The sequence below is a fragment of the Opisthocomus hoazin genome, chromosome 1 (assembly GCF_030867145.1).
Source record: "Opisthocomus hoazin isolate bOpiHoa1 chromosome 1, bOpiHoa1.hap1, whole genome shotgun sequence".
NCBI lineage: Eukaryota > Metazoa > Chordata > Aves > Opisthocomiformes > Opisthocomidae > Opisthocomus > Opisthocomus hoazin.
This window is the reverse complement of record NC_134414.1, coordinates 156,429,174-156,453,303: the sequence shown is the minus strand read 5'-3', so window position 1 is coordinate 156,453,303 and position 24,130 is coordinate 156,429,174. Positions and strand designations below refer to the sequence as shown.

At 41.0% G+C, this 24,130-nt stretch overlaps 1 protein-coding gene across 12 annotated transcripts in view; it reads right to left on the bottom strand.

The window, feature by feature from the left end:
• The window catches only part of SHISAL1 (shisa like 1), a 304,717-nt gene that overhangs the window by 28,741 nt on the left and 251,846 nt on the right, over nt 1-24,130 (bottom strand). For all 12 annotated transcript variants that reach the window (XM_075443083.1, XM_075443075.1, XM_075443134.1 and 9 more), the window contains 3 exons: nt 16,346-16,444; nt 7,460-7,673; nt 605-928 (listed from right to left, as the gene is read on the bottom strand). In XM_075443083.1, coding sequence (XP_075299198.1) covers nt 605-928; nt 7,460-7,673; nt 16,346-16,412 — 605 coding nt within the window. In that variant the 5' untranslated portion in view covers nt 16,413-16,444. The remainder of the gene's footprint in view (nt 1-604; nt 929-7,459; nt 7,674-16,345; nt 16,445-24,130) is intronic.

Below are 24,130 nucleotides of genomic sequence, written 5' to 3'. Positions count from 1 at the left end.
GTCTGGGTTTTTTAGGGGGGGGGAGGTGGTGGTTTGGTTTTGTAGCATTTAACTTTACAGTAGCCTACTTGTGTCACACTGTCAAATGAGATCAAGCTATGCTTTTTTGGCTATGCATATAAAAAAAATAACCTGGTTTTTATGTTGTTTCTGCGTCTCATGCCACAAATAGTGCGGATTTGTGACATCTCACGTTGAAGCTATTTCAGTGTTGCTATTTACGCAATCTTTTAAAACCAGACCAACAGATACATAGACATACGTAGCAATTAGTCTTCAACACCAAATTAAAACTGATTTTATAATAATCCATGTAGTACCAAGATTTATAGTTCATTTGTACCACAGAGTAGTAAAACTATTTAGCACTGAAAAATGGCAGCACCTATTTCTCTGAGAACAGCATTAAAACATGACTTAATATATTCTAGAGTAAAAAATCACTCCTAAGCAGTAATTCTGTAAGACCGTTCATAATATAAAGAAATAGGTGCTAGAAGTGGCGCCGTTCAGCCTGAATTTGCAGGCACTTCCAAATACAGGTGACTGTTCACACTATCAAACAAGAGCGTCAAAAAATATATCACAATATGGCTTCACTTACCAGGCAGATGTACTCTGAAAAGACATCAGGGGTGGGCTTAAAGCATCTCCTTTTAACGTGTGCACTGTCTGTGATGTCTGAGGCTGCGGCGGGGTTTGAGGCTGTGTCTCTGGCCGAGGCTGTGCCTGTACTTGGCCTGGATCCTGAGCAGGGTTAATCCATCGGCTCTGGCCCTGTGTCATCCACTTTCCCTGGATTCCCCACCGTGCCAGGTAAAATTTGCAAATATCATAGTTCATTGACGAATAATACAAAAGGTCCAGTACCAGCAAGATCACCACAAAAAAGCCATAGATCCACACTCCTAACAGTGCACTGTAGTTGCTGGGAAAGAAAAAAGGGAAAACAAAAAAGTTATCTCGCGTATCAGTAATGGTCAGCGCGTTAGGTTATCACCGTGGTTTCAGTAATTATATATAAATATAATATATAGGTGAATGAAACAAAAATTTTGTTCTAAAGCATGTGTCCTTAAAACTTCTTTCTTGTTTCAATCTAAATACTGTTCTATGCATGACATGGGAGGTTTTTAGAAACTAAGGTTCCCTGTCTTACAAACATTTTTATTTCTCCCTCTCACCTGGGTATTTATACCAGCACATATATTTGGTGTACAATTAGCTTCAATGCTTGAAGTGAGATCACTGATACACACATGGCTGATGGGTCATATGTCTTACTCTGGAAGTTCTCACTCCCAGAGAGTCACCCTACTGAAAGTGGCAGGGCATTTATGAGGGTGAGTGTTCACCACATGAAAATACGCTGTACTACTGAAAACACTCACTGATGACACGCATTATAAACCACTTGTCTGAAGAAGTGTTCAATGTGCTTGGAAGAAGTGTTCAGTGTGCTTGGATTTGTTCTGACTTTAATAATTACTCATTGCTGGGTACAGAAGATACTAGTAGAATTACAGGCTTTCAAGAACAACCGCGAAAGATTCCTTAGTTTGCTGGTAATAAATTTAGGAAGGAATAACACTGACAAAATCATAGTACACAATGCATTCCACAGGAAGGAAAATGCAGACTACATTTATATGCATATTTTGGTGTAGTTATAATGCGTATAGATAGGTAAAGGGCATGAAAATTATCAGCTGCTGACACTGTGCACAGAGCTATGACAGGTAACTAAACATATTAAAAGGGGAGGAAGAAAGCAGGAAAAGGTATAAGGGGTTGAGAACCTAGAGATCAAACGGGAAGAAGTGCTAAAGCTCTGCTGGAGATGCAATATTATTAAAAGAAAAATAACTGCCGGATGTAAATGCAGTTTGGATTGGAAACCATGTGAGTGGGGAGGATGAGGTCAGACCAGAGGGAAGAAATGGGTAAGAAGGAGGTTGTTTGGCGTACAGCGAAGAAGGCGAATCTAGCCCTATGAGCTCATATGGAAGTATGTGTGCCAGACACGGCAAGAACCAGAGCAATCAGAAGGGGTACTCGTAAAAAATGTCACTAGGAAGACAGTCCTGGAGAAAAATTGTGTCGATGTAATCGGTGGGCAGCCCACATCTGTGTGAACATGAAGTCACGTGAATAAAAACGAACACGCGCTCAACCACGCTCTCCTTCACAGACATCCAGAGGAACATCAAGGGAACTGTATTGTATCAGAACAGTGATCAGAACGGGAGTGCTGTGAGAAGAAAACACGCTGAGGAGACATATTATGGTGCAAGCCAGAAAGATATTTTGACATTTTGAAAACATGTCCCAAGCCTTTTTGGATGTAAAGCATTTCAAGTCTCTGCTTCGAACTTCCATTTAAACTTTTATATGACTCTTTCATTTTACGCCTTAAAAAAATCAGGATCTGAAACATTAAATCAGGTAAGAAATCAGAATTTTAATTTCTGTGTTGCTGCCTGTCAGCACTTAAGGAGACTGATTTTCATCTCCAGGGAATGATTTTTCCACTACACAGATATAAAGCGCTTAGATTAAATGAGGCTCCATAGCAAATAACTGTAAGCCATAAGAGGAAGGCCAGAGCTGTCAGTGGGCCCCTTTCTGTGTGACTTCAGGATTACGCAAGCTGAGGATTTGGAAAAAAAAAAAATACAGCAAATTTCCAGGAGGATTGGAAGTGGACAAAATATAGTGCTTCTGAAAATTGTTAAATCCAGAGTCTCTGCCTCTACTAAAGACTTACACATGCATGCTGAACTTCACACAACAGTGGGCAGACCTTCATAGTGCATTAAAATCTTGGCAGTCCAGGCACTTGAAAGTATAACAGGATCTGCTTAATCCAGGCTTCTCAGCGGTGCTACTCTTGACTTGCAGTGGATTTATTCCTATTGGGCTAACCTCTTATATTTTCTGCTAATATAAATTAAAGGGAAAGCTGCAGAAGTCACGAAGAAATCTACTGTAACAAATCCTGTTCTTCGTTACTAATGCCAATTGGATCCATTCTACAAATAAGTGAGCTGTATCTGATCCATAGTAAGAACAGAGATATTAGAAAACACGTTGTTTCTGTTTTGGCAACAATGTGAGAAGCAGGAACAATTCTTAGAGTTAACTCAAAAAATTTGTTTGTATTTTAGGTATTCAGTTTCACTCATCAAAATTTTGGTTAGTGAAAATTAGAGCTATTTTGAGTGTTCCAATTTAAAGCAACGATTTATTAATCATGCCATATGTGAGTTACCCATCTGCTCCTTCTAAACAACATCTGTTTCTCACAAGTACAAAAATGAAAGACTGTTTTATTTTAATTAACAGACAGTGGGACAACAGCACTATCAAAAGGGCCTTGTGAAAAATCACAAGCAAAATTAAGAAGCGGTATGTTTTGTACACAGAGGGAAATGCCACACTTTCATGTTTTTCCATTTCTCAAACTATTAAGATGGTAGAAAATATTAATTTTGCTGATGGCTATTAATGATAGCAAAAATTAAAACTTCCCTACAAATTAAGTCTTAATTAGAAAAGAAATGATGTTACTTACACTGAATAACAGTAAGGCCAGAGACACAGAAAAGAACTGGGAATAAAAAAACTCCTAGGACTTGCTCTAATTTCACTGAACAACTGAATCGTAAAAGTTTCATATTGCAATCTGATTTTCCTGTACTTCTGTGCAGAAGTTTCATTTCAATTAAAAATAAAGTGTGAACAGAGTCCAAATTTACCAAGATTCAAATTAGAGGGGTTTGTTCCTTCACAGGGACGATAAAGTGTACGAAGTTCTTTTGGTGGGTGGTAGCTCCTCTCCCTTTCCGCAGCGGGAAAGCTTGCCCTCCCCTGCTAGTGTTCCTACCCCTCCCAATCAGTCATTTTGGAGGTTTCTGCTGAGGTTCAACACCAGGTTTAGCAATATAGCACTGAAAATCACTTCTAAAGCCGTGCTGCCCAGTCCTGTGCTGCTACTGGCCCAGGAATGCAAAAGCCAAATCTAGAGTAGAAGTGACAAGACAACTTCCTTTTAGCTTCTCTGTGAAACAGGGAAATTCATGGGCCTATCAAAAAAGCTCAGAAGCTCGTTATTTTAAGATACTTTGCCTTTTATAGAAATATGATGTATATATGGTATCGCACTGATGCAGAGCCCACTTGTGTAAATGGAAATATTTGCTCTAACTCTAGAGAGCCTTGAATTGGGCTTTCTGAGAACAATAAATACTTTCACCATGTATCTCCTCCTCTTCCATCTACAGAACCTTACTCAAATTTCTCTAACACCCCTACACACAAATGAGGAGACAGGTTCTTTTATTCTTGTTCTTGCCCGTGTGATTCCCTCCATCTAATTCATGAACTTCTTGAGACAGATGACAAACAGGTTAGGACCAGGCTGTATTTATTTTAGAAAAAAATTTATGTGCAGCACATGAACACATTCATTTGGGAATTCAGGCTTAAAAAAACCCAACAAATCAAAACAATTGTGAGCAGAATTCTACAGCTGCAGAGTTTAAAAGTGGGCAGATGGCCATGGAAACTGGTTTTTTCCTTATTCTCCTTAAACGGGGCCGTTACTTGCAGTAGTAACACTTTTTAAGTGTTGCCCCAAGGAAACGCAAGCTTACACCCTAGCAAATGCCTTTGTACTTCTAACATCAACGAAATCAATGCAGTTTTTGCATGTACACTTTAAATGTGATTTTTTTTTTTTCCTTCTTTTGTTTCTGCTGTTATCTCAAGGCCGTTGCCCAATCCTGTGTTTTCCTGGAGAATCTGTTACTGTAGTACCTAACAGGGCTTCCCAGCTAAATCACATCTTTTTGCAACAGTTGGTAGTGGGATTGGTTTTTTTTTTTCTTTCTTTCTTTCTTGTAAAGATGACTTTCTGGGAGATATTTGAGTAAATGCCAGCTCTGCAGGGGACATGCTGTACAGGGAGAAAGACTGTGCTATTCTCTCCTCACACTGCTTCTGGTGTAATGTTGTAATGTGGTGTGCGAAAGCCATTCGACCCTGAGAAACTGGAACCAGAGAGAAGGAAAAACATGGATGCGTTACAGACTGCCATAACACTGTTCTAGGATCAGATTAAGGAACGCTGGCATGGTAGTACTGCTGATAATCCACCAAAATATGCATAGTAGAAAATCTGAAAGAGTATGAATACTAGATTCAAGTGAATAGCATCTTTAAGAATAGTTCAACAACTTACTAGACAAAGTTTTATAGAAAAATACTTTGGATGGCAGAACTTTTCTTGTCTGTTAGACATCACTGGTATTTCTATATTTAGTATTAAATGAATTATTCACACACAAAAATATTAGACTTCATCTGCATGATCACAAAGATATAATAGCCCAGTATTCTGCACTTATAAAAACACAGAAATCTTTAGTATAGTAATGGAAAAAATGTAAATAAACCTGGCTGTAGTTACACTGTCTGACTGTAGAAGACAAACGTGGTTTTTCAGCTGTGCCACGACAAAGAAGTTACAAGTCACCTCATTATTTTTTTTTCCCTCAACTGCGTTATAAAACAAGAAATTTGGTTTGATGATCACAAGACTGGCTAAGGGGAAAAATAAACCAAATAATAATACTGAAATAAACTAGAAAATAATATTGAATCATTCTTCCCTGAAAACTATGATCATTTTTTTCAGTTCATTGCTATGCCCATATCCTAAATCATTCTCCTCAGCTACAGTACAATAGATTGCATCAGATTTTTTTTCAGTGGTGTGTGAAATTAGCTCTAAACAAAGAGCTGACTTTGTCACTGTAAAGTCAACCTTGGACGTATCAGAATCCACGTAAATTATCGTCTATGTTAAATAAAGTCAGAGTGTATTAAGTAAGATGCTTTTCACAATGTTTTTAATGTAGGCATCTAGGCTTCCTCTCCTCCTGCCCCTCCACAGCATACTGAAACTATCAGGAAGTTTTCTCCCAGTCTCGGTGAGCTCAGGGTGAGGAGACCTCTCCCCCTCTGTCTCACCGCACTGGTGGAGTTTCATTTTCCTGGCCCTGACTGATTTATCACAAGTGATGTTTCAGGACGTTACAAAAAGACAATATTGGTTCCACTCTTGCACTTCTCTAAGTTACACCCCCAGAAACTTTTAATTGTATTTAGCATTATTTCACAGACTGTTGCAAAAGATCACTACACAGCTAATGCCCCCAGCAAATTCTGCACTGAAGACATATGCAGTAAATAGTCTGCAGGTGGTTCTCAACCATGAATTTAACCTACAAAGATTACACAGGTAGGTCTTTCTCCATCACAACTGAATGAGGTGGCTTTTTAAAAAAAAATAATTTCTAAATGAAAACTAATATAATACTTACACTATGCTCTAAATATTTTTATTAAAATAAATACTGTAGTTCATGGATACCGAAGTACCTCTTTCCTATTGAGGAACTGCTCACACACAACAATTCTATACGATGAACAGCCCTATATGCATTTCTGAGGGTGTCTGTGCATCTGTGTGTACGTGTGCAGGTGTGAGCGGGCACGCGAACAGAGGACGCAGGATGCAAAGAAACGTTCTACATCCCAGGGCATATGGTGCAATTAGACTGCAGCTGTTCCTCTGTGCATGCTGTGTCCAGTGCTGGGCTCCCCAGTTCAAGGAAGATGAGGAGCTACTGGAGAGAGTCCAGCGCAGGGCTGCGAGGATGAGGAGGGGACTGGAGCATCTCTCCTACGAGGAGAGGCTGAGGGAGCTGGGCTTGTTCAGCCTGGAGAAGAGAAGGCTGAGAGGGGACCTTAGAAATGCCTCTAAATATCTGCAGGGTGGGGGTCAAGATCTACAAAGATCTACCTGCTACTTCATAGTTCTTTAGGAAAAAAGTTCCTGACGTTGATGTTGGAGGATAGGCCCCAGCAGTATATGGAAGCATCCCAGGTACCAGACAAGGAGACGGCACAACGCTGGCACGTAACCAAATACGTTCTGTTCCCCAAGGTCAGGGATTACAAGAGATTTATGTTCAGAACATCAAATATTCACAATAGTGATAAGGGTTGACAGGGAAGATGTCAGCTCACTCCCTCTCTGCCCCACAGAGGGCTTTGGGGTTTATGTTTACTCACACACATCTAAACACTTTGGGTCAGACTGGGGTCAGGGGAGAGACATTGGTAACTTTTACACGTAACTTTATATTCCTTACATTTAAATTCAACTTTTACATATATGCTTTCCTAGCAATGTTTATAACCCATGTCAAAGCAATGAAAGCAAAGCTAAAATATCCTTTGTTTTAGGAGTTTTGTAACAGCAAAAAACTTTCAGTAATGATTCTCGGTATGTGCAATTATTCTAATTGCTTCCATCATTAAGCACACCTCAGACTATGTTATTAGATCAGGAACAGTTTGGTGAAGAGTACTTTAAAACTCATTTACTTACTTATGCATATATCCATCTGCGTTCCCTGTTAAGTTCATCTGCATAACAGTCTGAAATTCTGTCTCATTGCAGCAGTATTTAAATACTGTGTTGTTATGGTGACAGCAAAAGATGTAGGATTTATTGTCAGAAAGACGGGGGCAGTGAAAACCAAAGTGATAGCGACCTTTGTAGTCCGTATATGGCTCACAGACCCGAAAATGTGCAGACAACACTGAAAAACAAAGAACAACATTGGCTTTGTGAGTCACTTGTGTTCTCTGTATGTTATGAGCTATAACTTTCCATTGGTTAAGCTTAAACAATTGTTGATTTCTGAAAAACGTTAATATTTCAGAACTTTCAACATCAAAACATTTAGTAATATAAGATTACAATATTTAGCCTCTCGTTGTTGTATTTTGATTTTTCGTGTTACTATGTTTCTGATTACTATTATTATTTTTTTTTTTCAGGGAAGAGAAGAAACACCCTCCATGCCAAGAAGAACAAAAATATTTAGGGAAACGTTTTTATACTGCTGTTCTAAGTATGTGGCTGTCCATAAAGACCCAGCAATGCTCACATTTGCTTCTCCTGGGATGACATCACAGGAACAAAAAGCCTCTGTAAAATCTGCAATAAAAGTTTGATGGCACTTGATTTCCAGTCACTGTTCTTGACAGAAAATATCTTCGTTACTCTAAAGGTCATTTTTGATATGGATTATTCTGCCAGAAACAGTAATCACAAAACAGTACAACAGATCCGAACAAATCCAAATTTGTAGATAGACGGAACTGACAGAAATATGGCTATTCCTGCGAGTTCTTACATTTCTCCTTTATTAAATTCTCATGTAAAGTGTTTATTACATCTCTGAGAACATTTTTTACAGGAATACGTCACACTGATTTCACCATCACTTTTCCTGGGGGAAAAAAAAAAAGAAAAAGGAAAAGCAATGCTCTCCATACGCGTCCTCTGAGCGCAGAGCTGACGCTGGCTGTCGTGTGGCGACAGGCACACTCCGATCCATCTCCACGGGAAGACCGTGTGCAGCTGCAAGCTCTCTGACCACGCTCTAAGCCCACCGGCTGCACGCAGCTCTGAGCTGGAAGCTGTGCAGTCACCTGCGTTTCCCTGAGCTCAGCAACCGCACAGCGGCGCAGGGCAGAGATCCCTTCCAGTACGGCCACCAGCAACGACACACGACTTGCTGGCTGATCTGAAAAGTCTTGTAATAGACGATATTGGGCTCCACATACTGCCAATGTTTTAATTGATCTGTACTTTGTGTTTTGCTAGGCCTGATGGCATCATTTAAGATCACGTCCCATACAGAAAAAACTTCCTGCTGATCTGTAATGGCACCTGTGCGCCTTATCCAGCTAATCCTCATTTCTTTCTATGTTGCTTAAAAAAGCCTATTCCTAAGACTTTTCACAATTTTATAAAATACAATAATTTCAAGAATATCTCACTCTCTGTAGGTGTAGTCACATTTTAAGGATTGTGACAGTGCAGACTACTACTTTATTTGCGTTCATAGAGGGAGCCTAGAACAAAAACCAGAGTATTAAACTGAAGAGAAAACAAGGTAACTCGTACTTCCCCTGAGTGAAGGAAAACCACTCTAAACATTTCACATTTATTTATATACACACACACACACACGTACCTGTCATCATTACTTTAACAAAAGAGAAAACCCTTGTGTAGATTAAACCCAGCCAGGAACTGAAAGTGCTAGCAGAATGCTATTTCTAAAGGAACACAGATATTGAGAGAAATCATTATGTATCTGTTCTTGCCCTGCCTGGGAAAATTACGTGTATGCAGGATGCTGTAATCAGTAAAGAGATCGTCTTCCTTTAGACTTCGGTTTTCAAAACCCTCTGTAACTCTTGCAACAAATCTGCATGTTCAAATTCTGTTACAAAAACCACAAAGCACGTAATTGCCTGAACGTGTATTTGTCTGAACAAGTACTTACTTCCCTGCACCTCCACTTAATTAACATTGGATTAATGACAGTGTTCCTGGATTGATTAAGTTTTGGAAAAAATCAGTGGTTGCAATTGGAGGAGACCTCTGGAGGCCAGCCGGTCCAACCCCTCTGCTTAAGCAGGGCCACCTAGAGCCAGCTGCCCAGAACCACGTCCCGACAGCTTTTTAATATCTCCAAGGATGGAGAATTTACAGCCTCCCCAGGCAATCTCTGGCACTGCTCAGTCACCCTCAGTAAAAAAAGTGTTTCTTGATGTTCAGAGGGAACCTTCTCTGTTTCAGCGTGTGCCCGTTGCCTCTGGTCCTGCCACTGGGCACCACCCAACAGAGCCTGGCTCAGTCTTCTTTGCATCCTCCATTCAGGTATTTATATGCATTGACAAGATCCCTCTGAGCCTTCTCTTCCTTACACGGAGTAGTCTAAGCTCTCTCAGCCTTTCCTTGCACGAGAGATGCTCCAGTCACATTCATCATTCAGGGGCCCTTTGCTAACTCTCTCCAGTAGCTCCATCTCTCTCTCGTACTGGGAAGCGCCGAAGTGGACACAGCACTCCAGGTGTGGCCTCACCAGTGCTGAGCAGAGGGGAAGGATCACCGCCCCTGACCTGCTGCTCCTACTACTGGAGCCACAAAGGCAGAGAGCTTTCCAGTCAGCTGGCCCCCAGCATATACTGGTGCCTGAGTATGTCCCCCGCCAGGAGGGTGCAGGTCTCAGCACCTCCCTTTGTTGAACTTCACGATGTTCCTGTCAGCCCATTTCTCCAGCCTGTCCAGCACTCTCTGGATAGCAGCACAACCCTGTGGCGTATCAGCCACTCCTCCCACTTCTGCATCAACAGGAAACTTGCTGAGGTTGCACTCTGCCCCATCATTGTTTTAGTTTTAATGACACATCGTTTGTTTTTGGAAAAGTTAAATCTAGAAAATAATGGAAGAGACATGTGGCATGGGAGGAATTCACAAACGAAACAGAACTTTGAACTCAGGATTTGATTTCTAACAAGAACAAGAGTTTGATGCAGTTACTTAAATACAGGTCTCCAGTGCCAGGTAAGATCTGCCTAGGCTGTTCTGTCTGGTCTCCAGCTTTCAGCGGAGGAGATGCAGGTCTCTTGTAGGTGTGCTGCACACATGGATGATCTGGGGCAAGTCAAATGGCGTTAGATGCACGTGGTTAGGCACCTATAAAGGTCCCTGAGTGTTTTGTAATTGTTTGATATCAGCTTGCAAGGGTGCATAACATGCATCACAATGCATACAGTTCCACCAGTTATCATTACTAGGACAAAAGGTGAGCCCATGTCTGATGTCAACAAGCAGAAAGCAAGTCTTATTACTGGACCTCACAAATGCAAGTGAAGGGGCAGCCTTCCTAGCGCAGCACTGCACTTTCAGTAATGACGTTTATCCACGGTGTTTTTATTTACAAGTATCCAGCACAAAATCATCCATCTAATCCTTCTCTGATAAATGGCCAGCTTCAGATGCTTCAAAGGAAGATACAGATGTGCTGTATCGAAAAAGCTGTGCAATGAACTCTCCAGTAAGAAAAACGTCTTCCTATTCCTCTCCTTCAGGGGCTGCTTATGTCCCAAACATTTGTGATTGGGTTTTTTCTCCCCACCTTGTCCGGCATTCTCCCTATCCAGCTGAACGATAACTTTCACTGAACCTACCGATTTCTTATCGGAATTAGACAGCTTAATGTATGCACAGAGAAAATATAACTGATCTGAACTGATCAGCTTGACAGTTCTCACTTCTTAGCCATCTTGACTTATTCCTTCTTAGTTGGAGTATTTGCACTTTGATTATGTCAGCTGCTCCAAGAAAACAGTTTTGTTCTTTGACACCTGCAAAGCCTGAGAGTGCAACACCAATTTTGTTTATCAGGCATTATGAACATAATCGTCATTTTTGTCAAAATGCAGGTAAAATGCCTTTATGGCTAAAGATCTATTAACTCATTTTTCCTTTTAAAAGGTACATTATTACTATTAGTAATCTTCGAAGCCTCCAGTACCGACAGTGGTTTCAAGTTTGGAACATTTTAATGGAACATATTTATTGCTAGAACTAGCTTTGCAAATAACAGGATAGCAAAAATGTCATTTTTTGTATCTTATTACCACAACTTAGCTTAGGTGAATTACACCTGTGTTAAGCTACCACCAGTGAACAGCAGCCCTGCCAGGTTATACCTGACTTGTATCTACATCCAGTGCATGTTACAAGAATTAAAACTAGTTCTTTATGTTTCATAAGCAATTGAATACTTCCATACTCACTTCTCAGTGCTCAGAGGGCCACTGCATTGTGAGAATGCACTGGAGGGCTCTGGGACCCTAAGAAGTTTAGCCGGCTCAAGTGCAAAGCGCTTTACTTAACAGCACGTGTGAAAGTGTCCCCTGATCCCCAGATGGGTCCTCTGCCGATTTTAAAAGAAAAACAACCCCCAAACTTCTTTGGGGATGAAAACTGCAGGAAGGATGACTACAGAATGAAGGGAGAATGAAGATGACACCAGGCCAGAGGAGGAGTGATGTCTGTAATAAGATGTAGTCCTAAGCAAATCCTTAAATAGTAAAATGCATGTCAGTGATTAAAATAAATGCACAAATAAGAGCATAACAGGATGACTGAATTACAGTCTTAATTTGGTAGTCAGTGTGTGGTGAGTTAACACTGGTAGGCAGCTCAGCACCACACAGCTGCTTGCTCACTCCCCCTCCCAGTGGGATGGGCGAGAGAATCAGAGGGGCAAAGCATGAAAATCTGTGGGTTGAGATAAAGGCTTTTTAATAAATGAATAAGAAAAGGAAGCCAAACAACAACAACAAGAAAACAAGTGATGCTAAAGCAATCACTCACTACTAGTGGACTGATGCCCAGCCAGTCCCCAAGCAGTTTTTGGATAAGCTCCCACCCCAGTTTCATTCCTGAACATGCCGTTACACGCTACGGAACACCACTTTGCCCAGTTCGGGTCAGCTGTGCCAGCTGCGGCCCCTGCCAGGCTCTTGCCCACCCCGGCCTCCTCGCTGGGGTGCACAACGAGAAACAGAAGCAGCCTTGACCCTCTGTACGGCCTGCTCAGCAGCAGCTAAGGTACTGGTGTCTTAACAATGCTGTTTTGGTCACCAGTCTAAAAGACAGCACCATACAGGCTACTGTGCAGAAAATTAACCCCATCCCAGTCAGACCTAGTACACAGTGAAAAAACTTTACCAATTCGTTGTCATCGGTGTAATTTTACTTGCTGTCTTTGCTTCGCTGAGAATCACAGAGCCAATAAACAAAGTGCATTTTTTTTTCCTAAGTGTTTTTCCTGAAAATACCTTTGCTTAAATCCTGAGGATTAAAAAGGCTTATTCACACAGAAATACTCGAGATAAAAGTATTGTACCTGAAAGGCTCTTCAGTTGCCTACTGAAAAGATGGCAGCTGTTTCTAAAGTGGAGGTGCATGTGCAAATTCTCACACTATTTTTGAAAAGTATTCTTGAACAGGTAAGAGATATAGGTGCTCCTACCTCTGTTCCTACTAATTTCAAGAGGAGAATAGTCTGCCATGCTTCAGATGACTGGTTTAAGCTCATCTTGAGATTTATCTTCTCTGCCTTAAAAAGTAAATAGCCAGTGTGCATCAAACTTAATTCCCTATCTGTTCACAGTCAGACCTGTGTAATGCTGATTAAATTTTTTGTTTAGCTACTAAATTTTTGAAGCCCCAAGGCTTTCAGAATGGCTGGTCTTTATAAGCTTTCCATATGGATCCAGAGAAATATTCATGTGCATGCATTTTACTTGGCACAATGCCAATCATTTGAGATTCTCTGATAAATTTGCTATATGGAGGCTCATGTCCTACTTCAAAGAAAAAATACTGTAATGTGCAAATAATCTGTCAATTGTTGCTTGTTAATAAAAGCCTTGCCGTCATCCCTGATTTTATAGATGCATTTCAATCCATCAAATAAACATACGCATCAACATTAGTGCAAAGCAAATCTAAGAGCTAGTGGTCAGAAAGGGTGCTCTTCTGGCGTGACAGCATGCTGCTCCCCCCTTTAGTATGCATCCCTTAAATTTCTAGTACAACTAGTAAACGCTCACAAATCCTACAATTTCATGCCACTGATCTTGCTAGCACTGAAATAAAATCAGTATGAAGTCTCAGTATTCTCAATCCAGTTCCACCCTTTTTTTTTAAATTGGAGCCATAGCCTACCTACTCGGAACTGAAGCCTTTCTTTTCAGCACTACTTGTCCCTGCCCTGAGAGCATTTTGCCCACGTTAGGCAACTGCATCTTCTTCCCAACCACACATGTAAAGCTGCCAAATTTCACCCTTACTCTGAGACATGACCTTGGTATCTGACCACACCTCTGCCCCACTGCTTCTCTCCTTTTCTGACACAACGAAGACCGGGCTCTGAGACCAGCTGCTCTGGGAACTTCTGTCCCTAATGCCCTTACCCGCATTCTGCCCGTGGAGCCAGTGAGAGTTCTGCTTCCAATTGTTAAGTGCAGTTCTCAACCACGCATACGGATTTTAGAAATTTAGTGCTAAGATGGTGAATCTTAGTACATCAAAGACTTGGAAGTAAAGCATGATCTTACAGACAGAAGTCTGTAAGTCTAGGGAACTCAAAAGGAGTCTTGCCATTAGATTTTCATTTCAGCTAAGTTGAAAAATGATCCTGTCATTCCAGTGAGAGCAGCATCCTTTTTTAACCCTGTCATTCTCACTGCATAAAGCCAGTAGTTTTCCTTTATGGAAGCTGACCTGTCTTGGACAAAAAAAATTACATTTATGCTCGCTGCAAAATAATAAATGATGAATTTCATCCTGTAAAACGTCTGTGAGTTAGCAATGACCCAAACCCACTCCTACAGATGTCAGTAGTAAAATTCCCCACGGAGCACAGTCAGGCTGGCATGAAGGGCTTGTGATGATTTCAAATTAAGCCTGTACTCTGCATGCTAATAATGGATGTCAGATAATAAAATACTAATAGCCAAGGAGCAACAAGAAGATAAGGTACACATTTACAAGGACTGTAGTTTGTGATGTTAAGAGATAAATTATGTAAGAAGTATGTAAGAAGTAAAAGCTATATTAGTAATTAGCTTCAGATAAAAACATTGTATTTCAGAGGCAGTACTTTTCTTCCAAGAGAAAAAATACCAGAGCATTGGCTTTATGTCTGGGCTGGAGGGATTAAGTGTGTCTGTGTACCAGTGGCTGACTACTTCTATTTGCACACACGCTGTAATCACAGGGTCCCATTCAACTGGAACACAGGTGTTCATATCACCTTGAGGAAAGTGGTCAGGGAAGTGGGATGTCAGGAGGTCTCTAGTAGAAGTCCCTATAAAGAGTGGTACAAGTATGAAAACTTAACAAAAATTAACAGAAGAGACTGGAGCAGCTGGAAAAGTTTTGTGATGTTTGATCACTGGGATACAGTCATTGGTCTTCCTGAATAATTGGCTTCATTCATGCACCAGGGAAATGGCTTTCTGAAATGACTTTAACCTGGCAAATAACAAAGAAGCTGCTACAACCCATGTGCCTGATTCTAGTGCATGGGAGGAGGGCAGCTGCATAACTAGGGATGCAGCGCCATACATAGGGATACCAGTGGAAGGTCTCTAAAATAAAACAGTGTTTCAAGATTAGGCAGAGGAGTAGTCCCCTTGATAATATTATAACATTGTTAGCAAAAGGACTGTGTCAGTTACAGCTAAATAATGAACTGTCATCAGCAAGAACCAGCTTGAACACTTGCAAACAAGCAATGAGACTGTGGGCAACAAAACACACACTTTGACTAATTGATGAGGATCTATCACTGAATATTATTAACATTACATAAGCAGAGTAGTAATAGCTCTTACTGGAGCATAAGGATACTTTAAGATGCAATACCTGGTAAAGTTTTAATTATGGTGGTTAGGGATGTGATGTAGTACAAGGGAATCAGAAGCACTAATGGAAAAAAAAGTCTTTTTGGATTAAAAGTGCTTCAAGAATGGAGGATAAAAGGTTGTACTGAGAGTTAAAAACTCGCAGGATCAAATCTATTTGGGCTAAGAACCTTTTAAATTAATTTTTTAAAATATTCATTTATATTTACAGAAAACCTTAATGTCATAAATAACTCCTGAAGAACAAATGCAACTAATAATCATAGCATTCGACTAATTCTCAGTCTAACAACTGACAGATTTCTGCACAAGTCCTTTCTGTGTGCTAGTAGCAAACATCTAGGGCAGATGCACCAAGCATTAGGAGAAAAATCCCTGGAACCACTCCTTGGTCCAGTCAATTCTTTAGATTCAGAAAAATAACACAATATTTGCGTACCATGATATCATGCATTTTTCTTTTAAACATAGGTAAGACAAGTTGCACTTTATCTAACGTGTTCATCTCAAGAACAGCTGAAGCTGACAAGTTCAATCCTTCTCATGCTTACACACTCCTGTGTGCACACATAAAAAAACACGTCCGGAACCTGACTTGCTCTGCTTCCAATAGATGGTTATTTACCAAAATGGCTGGGATTGTACGGTGGAGTAGAGCTCGCTTTTTTCTTTTAGGTGAGCTGAGAAACTAGCATATCAAAACCGTAGCTTTGTTTCTTTTACATTTTCAGCCTGCTTTACCATGTCAGTGTCCCACTACCTTCTCCTTCTTAAACTGAATTTTCAATTGCATTTCAGATTCCAGCTTCCGGTTCTTAAATAGAAGGAGACTTGATTTATTTAAATATTACTCAAGGAACAATCCATTTGATCTTGTTTGTTTTTTAAGAACCCAGTATTATACTTCAACTAATTTCTCCCAATGGCCCATCAGTGAAAGATAAATTCAACATATAAGAGTTACCTGCTGACAAGAGTAATGAAAGCAGAACCATCAGCACATTCAAGGACTGCCGACCACACCTTGTCATCGTTGGCTTTCATTGGTCCATTAGAGAATTACCTGTTTGACAAGATGCAACATTACGGTTAGGTGTCTGTTTCATCTCTCTCTTGTTGTTCAAGCTTCGGCTTCCCAGCAAAGCTCTGGTAAAATGAGATGGCTTCACACAATGAGGGGAAAAAAACCAAAAGAAAACACCCACACACTTTTTTCTGAACTTAGAAGTGAAATAAATTCTCCTTTCTATGATTTTGTTAAAATTTCTTTCTCATTTCATGAATGTATACAGCCATTTACATACTTTTCATTAACGCAGAGTAGAGATGAATCATACAAAGTCTTCACCGGATATTCACACCTCCCCTGTAATCTACGCTGAGCAAAACTGTGCTTGTTTTACTGTCACAAGGATGGGCTGTTCTATTATGCCTATAAGGACTAGAAGGACATAAACAATATAAAAATAAACCGGCTGCTCTGCAAGTCAATCTGTTTTGCCCCATTAGAGGGTGCAGTCGTTCAGAAAGTGGGTCGAGCAACTGAGATGGTTGGAAACGTTTCAAAAAAGTCTTTTCATTAGAATCAGAGCATTTCACCGGATTATTATTTCTCGTTTTCCTAGAAATGAGGGTGAGATGTGATGCAGCTTGGCTGGCACTCATCATAAAAAGGCTATACTAGTTTTTTTGCAGAACAACTCCTCAACTGGGTGAGTCCAAAAGCGTCTTCTATCCATGCACATTGATTCAGTGCCACCAGCTGCACATTCTACAGCTCTAGCAGAGGCTCTGTGCCACTGCAAGCGTTGTGATCAACGTCAGCAGGAACGTCTGGCACCCTCTCCTCCTGTCACTGCTAATGCAGATCAATGCCGGACGTACACAGCCTTCAGCATCCTGAACTCACGTTGATACTGGAGAATAACAAAGAGGTAATTTATTGGTTTGTACAACAACTCTGGGAGCTTGGGCTGCAAACCAGAAAGCCTAGTGGTGCTACTGAAAGCTGGTAGGGAGAGTCTAATTCTTGGGTGGTTAAAAAAATTGTTCTAGGAGCAACTTGGAAAAAATAAAGGAAAATGGCGATTTCTGTAAAAAAATTACAGTTTGATCCTGACAGCTCAAGAGCAACATGATGCCAAATGCTTATGAAAGCCACTGCTGTCTCATATAAATAGTAGGTGGTTTACTAATAGGTGTCTACTACAATCTCCTGAATCCAATTAAAATCCCAAGACAATTGCACCTGCGTGTACCAAAAGGGGAGGGGGTGAAAATCAGTATTATGAATAAGGAAATTCTGAGTTACATATGAGGGAAGGCACAGGAGGGGAGACACTGTGCTATCTACAAAGTGTTTAGAGACAAAATTTCTCTCACTAACAAAAAAATGCTCTGTCTGGCACAGATTCTCTAAGAAACCATCTTAGTGTATGAAAACCAACAGATTTAAAATGTATGTATGTACAAAAATCAATGTAACTTTTGTACAAGAATTCATGATAGGTTATACTGTTACCTGCAAGCATGATTAACATCCAAACCACTGTATTTGTAGCTTTAAAATTAGCCAGTTCTTCCAAGGGGAAAACAGGTAGAAACTATAACACCACAAGGAAAAAAAATGAACAGCACAGAAACCTATGAATGCTAATTAGTAATATTTCTCTAAGCATCAATCCTGTTTGAAAAAGCCGCCACCTTTTTTCGGAAGGAATATCATATTAATTAAAACACCAAGCTGGCTTAAAGTTAGAATGGCATAAAAAAGAAGAGTACTGAATATAAGCCAGAGGTTAAGAATGTAGGAGTTTAATCAAGAAAAACAGATACAAAGAACAAGCTATTGCCAATACTGTTTGGAATAAACAGGAGTAAGATTTTTTTCCCCAAGTAAACCAAAGCTGCAGGAATTCTGATCGTGATTCATTACTAGCGGGAAACCTTGGCTTCAGCAACAGTTAATTAAAAAGAGATCAATAAGCACTTCTGTTGTGTATCTGGGAAGAGACAGATGTTGGTATAGCTGAGACTATTAAATATTTCCATATCAAGAATAATTTAGGATGACATTAATGAGCTGATACCAAGGCTGATAATTCGATATTTGCAATTCTGTGTAATTTGTGTCCCGTTCTTTCCGCAGTGCTGGCTGGGGGACATACACATCCCTTTTTCAGTTTGTTGGGAAGCTACGGCAGCTTTCAGAGGACTCAAAGAAACCTAAGGACATTTTTAGAAGTAAATGAGACAATTCAGGTAATTACAAGCTTGTGAGTGTGATGTGGATCTAGAGAAAGTTAATGGAATGGTTAATATAGAATCCAATTAATAAATCATTATGGAAAGTAATATAATTAATGCAAATCACTGTGGGCTTGTGGTAAGGTCAATTTTGTTTCTCTGTGGTGTGGCTAATGAAGGTAGCTTAAAGGCAGTAATAATAGAGTAGATTTCTGTAAAATATCTCACTTAGCATGCAATTTGACCAGGCAGTGAGAATGATGGAAAAGAAAAAAAAGCATATCAAGCATGTCAGTTCTAGAAGACTAACTCAGGAAGGAAACCAGACGCTTGGTGCTCGAAAAGTACAGCCTTGCTTGTAACTGAGTACATACAGCCTTATTGCTAATATTTCAGTCAGTACTGTAGGTAGAAATCTAGAAGCTTTTCAGGGAGGGGAAGATTTATTCAATTACGTCCAAGAGAACTGGCAAAACTGAAATTGGCATCTTAATGCAAGTCTTGTGATGCCTGGATTTTCTTAAGTGCCAGCTGGGCAGATAGAGCAAGGAGACTGGAACAGCAGAACCACGCACCACAGGCCAGGAGAGGGACAGAATCCGTGTATGTGTGTATATATATATACACACACACAGAGAATATGTACACATATATACATATTTGTCATGATAGGGAAATGCTCCAATTTTATAACTACTGATCATTAAACCGATACGACCATTTTTAGGAGGACAGAGATACAACTGACCCTTCGGTACGTGACCACTTCCATTGGTTTTTTTATTTTACATGCTGCTGTCTGATGAAGCGATCCCATTTAGGGCAGTACCACGAGGGCGTCTGTGACCTGTTCGAGCTCAGGCAGCCAGGTGGAAGAGACTGGCAGCAGAGCAGGCGGCACACTAAAAGGCAGGGCCGAGACCATAAAAATACTTCCTACTGCCAGGCCCCACAATAGAGAGCACAGAAACATGGTAATTAGCGGTGATCTAGCTGAGTAATTTTTTTAGGATTATTATTAGCCAGGACTGACAGGGCAATTTAAAATTAGAGAATTACAGTTGAAGGGAAGAGGAAAGGTAGATTTGCTGGTTGTTTCTTTCTTTTTTTTTTTTTTTTAAACAAAATTTAAGTGCCTGGGGGCTAAGAGATTAGGTTTTCTTCCCAGTTTTCTAGATTAGAGATTACAAGCATGGTCTAATGCACAATTTTAATTATTGATGCACCACTTCAAGCTTCTTTGTGGTCACTGTGGAGGGAAGGAGAATGCCCACCCTTTTTCATACCTTTGAGAGTCCCAGTCTCACAACACCTCCTCCCTTCTACAGCAATAACAAGCATCTCTGCAGCTACATCATGAAGTAGACTACAGAAATGGTTGAGGAACCACAGTTTTAGAGGCTCTTTTCCGCTCTGTTTCAACACGTCTGCTAGGAAACAGAAGGACTGGCCCTTACTCATGGTTTTTTTAAGTACTTTTCTACCGTTTCATGGAATAAGGATTATGTTAGGAATATTGCTTTGCCTTGCAGCAGATGCAACAATGAATGATTCAAAGAGAGCAGCATTCAAAGGAAAGGTGTGTAACGCTGTAATGAAAGAGAACAGACATTAATATGAGACACAGCAGGTGGGTTCTGCCAACGAAGAGCCTGCAATTGGCACTGTAACTTCTAATCTCATCACCACTACAGAAACTGAAATCGTTTGCCTTTTAACTTCTCTCCTCAGCATAGAATCATAGGTTGGAAAAGACCTCTAAGATCATCAGGTCCAACCATCTGCCCAACAACACCATGCCTACTAGACCATATCCCAGACTGCCATATCTACACATTTCTTAAACGCCTCCAGTGATGGGGACTCCACCACCTCCCTGGGCAGCCTGTTCCAACGCCTGACCACTCTTTCAGTGAAGAAATTTTTCCCAATATCCAATCTAAACCTCCCTGACGCAACTGGAGGCCATTGCCTCTCGTCCTGTCGCTGGTTACTTGGGAGAAGAGACCAACACCTGCCTCTCTACACCCTCCTGTCAGGTAGCTGTAGAGGGCAGTAAGGTCCCCCCTCAGCCTCCTCTTCTCCAGACTAAACAGCCCCAGCTCCCTCAGCTGCTCCTCATCAGACTTGTTCTCCAGACCCCTCACCAGCCTCGCTGCCCTTCTCTGGACACGCTCCAGCCCCTCAATGTCCTTCTTGGAGTGAGGGGCCCAAAGCTGAACACAGCACTCGAGATGCAGCCTCACCAGTGCTGAGTACAGGGGCACGATCCCCTCCCTGCTCCTGCTGGCCACACCATTCCTGATCCAAGCCAGGATGTCCTTGGCCTTCTTGGCCACCTGGGCACACTGCTGGCTCATGTTCAGCCAGCTGTCAACCAGCACCCCAAGGTCCTTTTCTGCCAGGCAGCTTTCCAGCCACTCCTCCCCAAGCCTGGAGCGTTACATGGGGTTGTTGTGACCCAAGAGCAAGATCCGATACTTGGCCTTGTTGAACCTCTTACAACTAACCTTGGCCCATCGATCCAGCCTGTCCAGATCCCTCTGCAGAGCCTTCCTACCCCCCGAGCAGACTGACACTCCCACCCAGCTTGGTGTCATCTGCAAACTCACTGAGGGAGCACTCAATCCCCTCATCCAGACCACTGATGAAGATGTTAAACAAGACCAGACCCAAAGCTGAGCCCTGGGGAGCACCACTCGTGACCGGCCGCCAGCTGGATTGAACTCCATTCACCACCACTCTGCATTCGGCCATTCAGCCAGTTCTTTATCCAGCAGAGAGCACACCCATCCAAACCATGGGCAGCTAGCTTCTCCATGGACTTTAGGTGTACAGACCAGATATATGTATCAGATCATTGTGCCAGATTTTACTTTTTACTTACACACTGTGACATTTTAGCTCTTACTCTGCTAAGTACATTGTTTTAGTTATCCTTATACTTTTATCTAGCTGCCTTTTCTTGAAGGGAATCAGTGAATCATTGGAAAGAAAAGCTGCCAAGAGCAATAACCACTTCATGTGGCAGGATTTTTACGTAGAAATATTTTTTTGCTCACTTTAAAGGAAAAGCTATGTTTAGAAGAGGTTTGAAAAACATTGCACAGTTTGTATTTTTTGGTTATTAGAAAGAAGAAAAGGAGATAGCAAAATAATCTGTTAAATACATCACCACTGCCTCACAAGTTTGCTCTCTATATAGAATAACAGAAAATAAGGTGATTCAAGAGATCACTGAATTCATCTTTCTGTCACAGGATTAAGTACATCTAAATGATTCTTAGCAGAAGTTCACAGGATCTCCACCACCAGAGGGGTTTTCCAGCCTTTTCAGGCAGTTCCCTTCCAGTGTCTCCCTAACCTTCTGGCTAGAAATGTTTTCCTACGCCGAACTTGCAGCTCCTTTGCTTTGATTCAAGCCCATGCTACCCCCAGTGAAGCTGAAGAACGATTTACCTACAGATACATTGGTTACACCTCTCTTTGCATCAGTCTAACACCACATACAAAAAGCGCTACCATATCTTCACTCAGCCTTTTCTTATGCTAACAACTTCCACTTCTTACAATCTTTCTTTAAAAAACATATTTATTATACCTCCCATATCTCCTCTTAAACCTGGCTCTATGCTTTATGGCAAGGTTGTGAGAATAACTTTAGTGTCGCTTTGGTTGAAGTTGTTTATATTTTCTTAGTGCCCAGAAGGTCCTAGTAAATACCCCACTAGCTGCTAACTCTTCCAAGGTAGAGAAAATCACAGCGCTACAAAAGCGCTGAGAGCTACAGAGCTCCTGCTAATTCTCAGCTACTTGAAAGATACGCAGGTCCACTATTATACCGAGATAGGTACATGTACGTACATACGTAACTACCTAGGTAAAAACATACCACCACACATGACATAACCGAGGATGACTCCCTCTTGTCACGATAAGGTCCAGCAGGCCTTCCACTCAGCGAGTACCAGCGACCTGGCCCTGGGAAATCATGCAGCAGTTACAGTCATGGGCTTCCCTCCACTTCCTCCATTCTCTTGGGACATGGTCATCTTTCACAGTTATGATAAAATCATACCTAGAAAAGCTCTGATTTCCATAATCTCTTATTCCCCAGACTCCTCCTGGAAAACACCCTCCCTAACCTCAGACACATATCAGCCTTGCTGCAGTTCCTACATTATTGGGAGAAGGTGGACCACCACCAGGGAAATGGCCTCCTCCCAAGCTATCTGCTCTTCTGAAGACAACAGACAACACTGGCTGCATTGTGGCAGCAGTAAGGGGACAAATAATGCGGCCGAGACAATCACAGTGATTGAGAAAGCTGTCTAAAATTAGATGGAAAAGCGAAGGCTGTTACCCAAACTTAACTTCTAGTCCAGCTCTGTTCACTTCTCATGTCAAAATAGGCTTAAAAATGCATCTAGTATGAGCTCATGAATGCTATTACAATGAAATTACAGTCTTATTACAAAGGCAACAATGTAACTGGCATGAAAGAAAATCTTACTATTAAGAAAACATGTGGTTTCGCACTGCAATAACCTCAAGAACATGTTTATGAAAGACAGACACTAGTTTTCAGTTCTCAGTTGTCTTACTTGAAAAAGTGAAACAAACCTATGAAAAGGAGCTGCTGGTGGAAAGCCTTCTGGATTACAAAGCAGCATTAACATCACTCAGCGTCTCTTCCCCAAAAACATGTTACTACACATAAGCTTGAAGTTAAGCTTGTGCAAGTCTCTAAACAATTGCAGATAAAGCCTTGCAGTTACGGTTTTTAGCATTGCTAAAGATAAGCAAATTTATATTACACTAGCTTGGTTATTAAGTTTTCCCCCCTATAAAATTATAAAATTATAATTATAAATTATAAAAATTGAAAATATTGACTACTTGGTTTTGTTTCACCCCCCCGTTTATTATTTCCCCCAGCTACTCTCCAAACAGTTATGATGAGACAACATGCATGAGTCCTAAAAAATAAAACTACTGGGTACAGCCTGAAGACCATCTTGTGAACTTCACTGTTGTTAATAGGACAAGGCCAAGAAACCTGTACATGCTACAACTGTCAAAGCTACTCCTCCATCTCCCACCTCTTTTCCCCCTTCCCCTGTTCACCAACACGTTCAGCCAGCCAATGCGACCTGCCCTACACCCACACCCCACAAGACCCACCAGCGCACGCAAGCTGGGCGTGGGTTTCGGCAGTTCCTGCCCCGATGACACAGCGCATTGCGCAGCACAGTCTGATACCGAAGTTAAAGGATTCCTTTATTGCAAGAGAATTAGTGGTACATTCAGGGCTTTCAATCACCAAATCTAACTGATGAGAAGCTTCCCTAAGATAGCACAAAATCTTTATTGACAGCCAAATTCCTCACTGTCTCCAAAGCAAAACTACAGATATTAAAGATATTACCACAACATAGCTGTAGTGCAAATAAGCTTGAGCAAATGAATTTCTTGGTGCAATTCATTATGTATTTGCATTTGG